General features: G+C 35.6%; 1 protein-coding gene across 1 annotated transcript; it reads right to left on the reverse strand.

Moving 5' to 3' along the window:
* Nucleotides 1–1,321: 1,321 nt before the first annotated feature.
* Nucleotides 1,322–6,482, reverse strand: LOC107087552. The gene is made up of 5 exons (XM_015379202.1): nucleotides 6,458–6,482; nucleotides 1,948–2,307; nucleotides 1,731–1,859; nucleotides 1,556–1,611; nucleotides 1,322–1,453 (listed from the first exon to the last, which is right to left on the reverse strand). The coding sequence occupies exons 1-5, from the start codon at nucleotides 6,480–6,482 to the stop codon at nucleotides 1,322–1,324; spliced, it is 702 nt and encodes a 233-aa protein (XP_015234688.1).
* Nucleotides 6,483–7,215: the final 733 nt, after the last annotated feature.

The following is a 7,215-nucleotide window of genomic DNA, read 5'->3' on the forward strand; positions in this document are numbered from 1 at the left end:
TAGATATTTAATGTTTGTTTGTTTTTCTTTTCTGCCTTCTTGTAAGTTCTTTACAGTTCCTTTATGTGTCTATTTTCGATGGAAAGGCTTTGTCCATAAAAAATGTTTTTATTCAAATGCAGATTCATAATTTGTTTTCACATTTTTTTGAAGAATGAATATAACATGAAATCATAGAAAGGATTTAACATACCAGGGAACCTTTAGTGAAAACCTTTAATCAGAGGTGGGTAGTAACTTGTTGCATTTACTCTGTTACATTTACTTGAATACTTGAATCAAAGCAAGGAGCTGGTTAATCACTGCTGAGAACAAACTCTTTAAATTGTTCAGATCCCTGCTGTTACCATCAGCTTTCCCATTTTTCTATTTAATTTGTTGCTGCTTTCTTGATTGACAAATAAATGTGTGCATTTTGTTTTCTTTCAAATTGCCTTTTTAGGCTGCACAGTAATTTTAATCTGAGTACTATTTTTGAATACCTGTTTAGTAATTTTCTTCCACTCTAAATGTTTACCTTGTTTGAGTGTCCCACTGTAGGACAATAGATAATTATTCTGTTCTGTTTTATTCAAATCTTTGCTTTACCTCAGGATTGTAAAATCACTGTCATCATCATTTATTTATGACTCAATAAATAATATGATGTACTGTGGCTTTTAGAACTTGTTTTGATTTACTTATTTGCATGTGTTTCCTTTTATCTTTTTCATTAATTATACTCTGGATCATTTTAAAAAACTGATTAATTGTTGATTGTTTAATCCGGTATTCACAAGTTTTTAAAGACAACACAACAAAAGAAGACCAAACTGCAGTGTTACACTGTATTAGAATAAGATTCCTGTTTAACGACGTTGGTGTTGTTTTTGCTGTGATCCTTGTATCTGTGCACAAGGTTGTCTCTGAACTTAAAATATTTACCTCATACTTTTTTTCTTATGATACACAAACACAGTTATTTTTACAGTGCGTAGCAAACCAGATGTACAGTTTTTCATTAATCAAAAAGTCATAGAAAGTCAAGCATCAGTCTAATATAACTTTTATTTTCACAAACATTTGAAAAATACAATAAGACCCAATATTACAATAAAATTCAAACAATTGTAAAATATATACAAACTATCCATACATATACATACATTTTAAATTCACCTTACTTAGTTGGTTTTATTATGCTTCTTTTCAGTAACTATAATAGTTTTTTTCTTCTGCTGTAAGCTTTTTCCCTCACTTGCTACTGGAAAGAAGATTCCCCACAGTGAGAAAATTAAAAAGATAATGAAGTGGTGATCCAAAGTTTGTTTCTTTTTGCTTCTTAGTTTCCATCAAATGCTCTGACATCACTGTAGATGGTATCTTCTCTTCTTCTTGCCTTAACTCTGTCCGCCCTGTCAGCTTTCATCCGCAAAAAAGTTGGTTTAGAATAAACTAAATCATCTCCATTTCTCTGTGAAAATAAAAAAGCAGGGAAAGTTACATAGAAATTTGCAAAGTTAAAATGAACATAGCTGATGTTATGTATATTAAAGTCCTTTGCTTTAATTCGTACCTGTTGATTTTGTTGTCCACAAACTGTTGTATAATTTCTTTCTAGATTCTCTGACTCTGTAAGTAATATAACAAATTAATAGCGGGTTTAAAATTGGTTTAATTTTGTGCATAAATGATAAAAAGAAGCAACTGAATTTTTAGGAAGTATAAAATCAATAAGTGACAACTCTTACCTTTGCAAAAATTACAGGATTTTTTCCTGATAATACAGACTAATAGTGCTGTAACGATCACCATCAAAGGCAAAATGACACTAAGAAGGAGAAGAGAGTTGTTCCTCCGTGAATAAGTATTACTAATATCTGTGAAATGAAAGAGAAGAGTCAATACCAAATAAGTAAAAAAAAAATGTTTTAATGTTTCTAATGTGTTGTAGGAACATGATATAACCTTGAAACTCCAGTTTTGTCCCATTTCCAAAAACAACCCTACCACATGCAGCCAAAGCACAATAATACGTTCCAGTATCCAAGAAGCTGATGTTGTCTTTGACAAAACTAAAGACACAACTCTGCCCAGACTGAGGATCAGGATTATGTTCACATTTACCCTCAACCTCCTTTTGAGCATAAATTAAACTTGGACGTTTCTCTACTGAGGAGAATCTTAACCAGAACACCCTGCTCTCCTCTGGACATGTTTTCTTTTCTGACTGGGCGAAAATTGAACACTGCAAATTTACAGAATCACCTTCATGAACTGTATCAGACAGAGAGTCTTGAATAACAGCAGTATAATCAGGCTTTGGTCCTGGAGAGGAAAAAGCAGAAATTAAAAACATTATTTTGAAAAAACAGAACAATTTGTTTTTGCTTGATAATAATAATAATAAAAGCAAAACAACAACGGTGTTTTCAATTCCTTTGAAGAATAGTTAGAAGTTGTTACAATGATTACCTTTTATTCTGAGAAATGTTCCATTCAAGAAAGTTGCGTTGAGTCGTTTTGACTTTAAACAAAAATAAAATGCGAGGTCACTCCGTATTGCTTTTGCAATATGTAGAACAAAACTGCCAGGTTCCTGCATTGTTGAAATGCGAGAATTTATATTTGAAGGATCATAATCGAAGGTAAAGGTTTTGCCCAAAACTTCAGGCATGTTTCCAGGGACTAATTTTATCCAAAAGAGTGATCCCTCATTTTCTAATCTATTTCGTTTACAAGACAGTGTCACATTTTCTCCAACAGCAACAGTTATCACGTTTAGGTTCACAGCATCTGCAAATCATGAACACATTCACATTAATAATGAAAAATATGAAACTTTACTATACTATAAAAGAACAAGATTTGATTAACTTTGAACCCGTACTTACAGCAAACATGGAGGATCAGCAGTGTATAATATAATGCCAACATTTCGAGGGTTCTCTTCAACTCAACACTGAAATTAATTTGATCTCTCAAAAGGTCAAAACCTTAATTCTGTAATATCAAATGGGAGGGAACAATTTCTGAGAGTTATGATTGGCTCATTCAAATATTGCTTTCTGAGATTACTACCCCAGTGGAAAGCGGGTTACACAAACTTTCCAGTTCGAACGTTAGACAAGAGCTGTTATTATCAGGTGGTAGTAAGTTTTGGTCCCATGTGTTAACCTAAAAAGAGTTAGGTGTATTATGAATAACAGATCTATTTCAAATAAATCTGTCTGCGTAAACAATATATACCACAGAAGTAAAATAAAAACTAAACATGCCAGCTTAAACATGACGCATGACAAGTAAAACGCTGTTATCATTTGGTGGTGGTGAGTTTTGGTGCTTTTGTCAGAACCCAAAAAAACAAACGGCATTGAAAAACTTAGGCTAACAATAGAACCATTGATTCTTGGCACACCTTTATGATCGGCAGTAAAAGGTTTTTGATCAATTCTGAAAATACAAAGTTCTGTTTAACATTTTTAGAAGTCTTTATAGAGCTTAAAAAAGTTAACCAGTGGATTTATATTTATTTTGCTCAGTTTGTTGAAGGATCTTGTGGTGTCTGAAGAAACATTTTTGTATTTTCTGAAGTTGGAGCTGATCAGTTCCAATGCACAGCAGGTGCACAGCAGCAAAGTATCTACAGTATTTATGTTTGTGAAGACAGTTTTCTATATTAATATGTAACAGAGGCAAGTTTTTCTTTGAAGATTACTTTTCATTTTTTTTATTATATCAGATTTACTATATTCCTCATGTACATAAATGATCAGACTTGCGGAATTGCAAAAAACGTACATCAGTCTCAATCCAATGACCAATGCAGGATGCAAAAAAAAAACAAAAAAACAGCTGTTTTAATCCAGTGGATTGGAAAATTAGCTCTTAGAAACATATAAACTAGGGCTGGGCGATAATTCAATAACGATATATATCGATCGATAGACGTGTGGCGCAATAGAAAAAAAAGAGGGTTGATAAAAGTTCGATAAAAAAGAAACACAGTTTTCCTTCCTTCTCATTGTAGCCTAGCATGTAGGTTTATGCTAGTCACTGCTTCCTCCCAACCAATCACAATCGCGGACCCAGGCACGCCGTCACAAAGCGCCGCCCTCTCAAACCACAACACAGAGCACATGAAGATGTCGCAGCAAGGAGAGTCGGAGGAAATTGTTCCAAAGAAGGGTCTTTGTAGATCGCCAGTCTGGCAGTATTTCGGTCATGGCAAGTCGGACAAAAAACAAACCACAGTCATCTGTAAAATGAGTAGGGAACCAGTGAAAACGAAGTCTAATAACCCAACCAACTTTTTTTTTTATCATCTCAGCCGCTCACACCCGCTGGAGTACGAGCTGTGTAGGCCACGACGCGGCTCTCCTCCGAGGAATCTTCCTGAATTTCGGGAAAATATATATATATTTTCAGTTCTGGGCAGTTTCCCACGTAGTTCTAACAATTGAGAGAAAAATGCTGAGGGGCCAGAAACTTCAAAGTAAGAACTCAGGTTAAAGCAGGAAACTAAGCTGAACCAGGTTCAGCTTAGAAGAATGGGGGCGGCGGCGGGGGCGAAGGGGCATTTATTTATTTGTTATATTTATTTTGGTCACTTTTCTGGTCACTTTAGTTTATTCTTTGTCAGTATTTAATAACATAACCCAGGTCTCTTAAGTTATTTTTCTTTAAAACAATTCTGTTATGGTTAAAAAAGTTGGTTAAATAAAGATTTAATTCGAAGTCTGTGTTTGTGTTTTTTATTAAAATAAAATCATTTAGCAATATTATAAAAAGTTCAGGCAGAGCTGCACATAAAATATGGTTTCAAATCTTTTCAATAATTATCGATATCGATCAATATGCATTTTTTTTTATATATAAGCTTTTTTTCTATATCGCCAAGCCCTAATATAAACTTATATAAACATTATTATACTGTCCCAACAGAGGTCTAAATTGTCAAGGCTCAGAACAGAGCACCCAGAATTCAAAGCAAAGAGGCAGGCGGACTTCTCAAAAGAGTTTATTGAGAAATGTTGAATCTGCAATTCAGCAGCTAGGGCATCTAAGGCCTAAATCTCTGTGGAGGGAAGACTCAGATTATTGACACCGTAAGTAAATCTGACGGAGGATGATCATGAACGTGAGTCACAAACCTGTACAGAGGAAGGAGTGGAATCCAGTCAAATGGCTGCCAACAGTACATGGTGATCGCCGCCCACAGAGTTCCAGGAGTCAAAGCCTTGAAAGCAAAGGGAATTGCAGATTGAAGAATCCAGCAGGAATCCAAAGGCAGGTCAGGCAAACAGATTAGAACAGGAACAGGCTCAGAGCTCAGAAGACAAAACAGGTCAGGATCAGGTATGTTAGAAAACAATCAGGTATGTTAAAAAACTCTAACCAAAGGCTTGAATAATCTGGCACTGATGACCGGGAGCAAGCAGTATAAATAGAGATTAGAGCAGGTGACAGAGATGAACTGTGATTAGAAACTGGTGAAGCCAGACAGGTGAATGGAATGAACTATTAAGCCAGTCATCAGTGCCAAGATCATGACATCAATATGCTGATGAAGGTTCTCAGTCTTTTAGTCTCAGAATTTTTACGGAATGACATCAATAGAAATAAAAAATGGCAATAGGCTGTAACAGTTCAAACTAAATTTAACAAATGTACTTATAAAGGGTTAGAACTTTAACTGCTTTTGAAAAATAAATAAATTTAATTTGAATATTTTTAGCATGTCTTTTTTTGATATATCTGCTCTTCTGGACTTTTTGATTCTGTTCCAATTTAATTTTGGTTTTGCAGTGTTGTTTGGATTTTGATTGTCCTGTGTTGCTGTTAATATTTTTTAAATAATTTTTCAAATGACTTCTTAGTTAATTTTCCCTTGGTGTTAATGTTAGTTATCTCTTTTCAGCATTCCTGTTATTAATATAATTGGTCCTGTAGTTCTTCATGTATATGGTTTTCTGTTATCTCTAGATTATGGATTCCCATTGCAGATTTGTCATCTACAGTAAGTTCCTCCAGTACCTTCCCCATCCTCTACTTTTACCTTTTGGTCATTCTTTGTTTCTTAGTCATTTATTTCTTTTCCCTTTTGTGTCATATTAGTTCTTCCCACCCCTATTGTATTTCACTTGTTACTCTTTGTGTCCCTATCCTTTCCCATCAGCTATATTATAGCTACTTATGTCCACACCTTCTGCCCATTAGCTGATTACTCCAACCATTGTTCTCTCTGCCATATATATATATATATACTCCACATCTGCATTTCCTCATTCTTTGATTCTCTTTATTCCTCATCTATGTTTCTCCCAAGCATTCCCTTGTTTCGGTTCCTGTGTTCCCTGCCTGTTATTTTGTGGATATATGCTTTTTTTTTTTTACCATCTACCTCTTCATTAAATTTGCAAGAAACCATCTCTGCCTCCAGACTCGGCATTTGGGTCCTCAGCAAACATCCACTAACCTTGACGGTAGAATCCAGCCACCATGGACCCAGAAGATCCCAGTGTGGAAGACTCAAGATCAACCTTTTTTCAAATCCAAAGAATGCTCTGGACACTCTCGGCACTCAACCCACCTCGGAGTAGGATGAGTCTAGCTGACCAAATAAAGGACATTCTACTACAAAACTGCACACTCTCTGCCACTCTAGAGGTATCTGGACTATTTGAAGAGTTGCTGGTGAAGGTTCCCAGTCATCCAGGTCATAGTCATCCCAAAAAAGAAAATTAAAAACATTCCACTGCACTTTGTTTCCAAATTTGAAGACGTTTCGCTTCCCTCCCAGAGAGCTTTTTTCACTTCAAAATGTCAGGAATAGATTTGAGTTTGAGGTTAAAGAAAATCGGTGGTTTGAAAGGGGCATGAAGGAAGGCATCTATGTTAAGAAAGAAAAAACAACCTTAAACAGAGGGGGACTCAGGTTACAGCTTTTAAAAAAACTACAATGCAGCAATTAAGTTAATCACTTCCCGTTATCATCGCAGCCCCACCCCCTGTACAGGAGAGCGGAGGCCTGGTGCAAACCTTGCTCATCTGCCAAATCAGGTCATTTCCCCCTGATTACCATGCAGTCTCAGCTTTCACCTTCATGACTCCCAGCTGTCACCACATATCAGGACTGTTAGACATCCTATTAGCCCCAGTCATTCTCATATAATCATATAATTTCCCCTGCATCTGAAGGCATCCTCCAACTCCAAAAGCCCCCTGTGATCTAAT

Source organism: Cyprinodon variegatus, unplaced genomic scaffold (assembly GCF_000732505.1).
Source record: "Cyprinodon variegatus isolate N-32 unplaced genomic scaffold, C_variegatus-1.0 Scaffold10, whole genome shotgun sequence".
Lineage (NCBI taxonomy): Eukaryota > Metazoa > Chordata > Actinopteri > Cyprinodontiformes > Cyprinodontidae > Cyprinodon > Cyprinodon variegatus.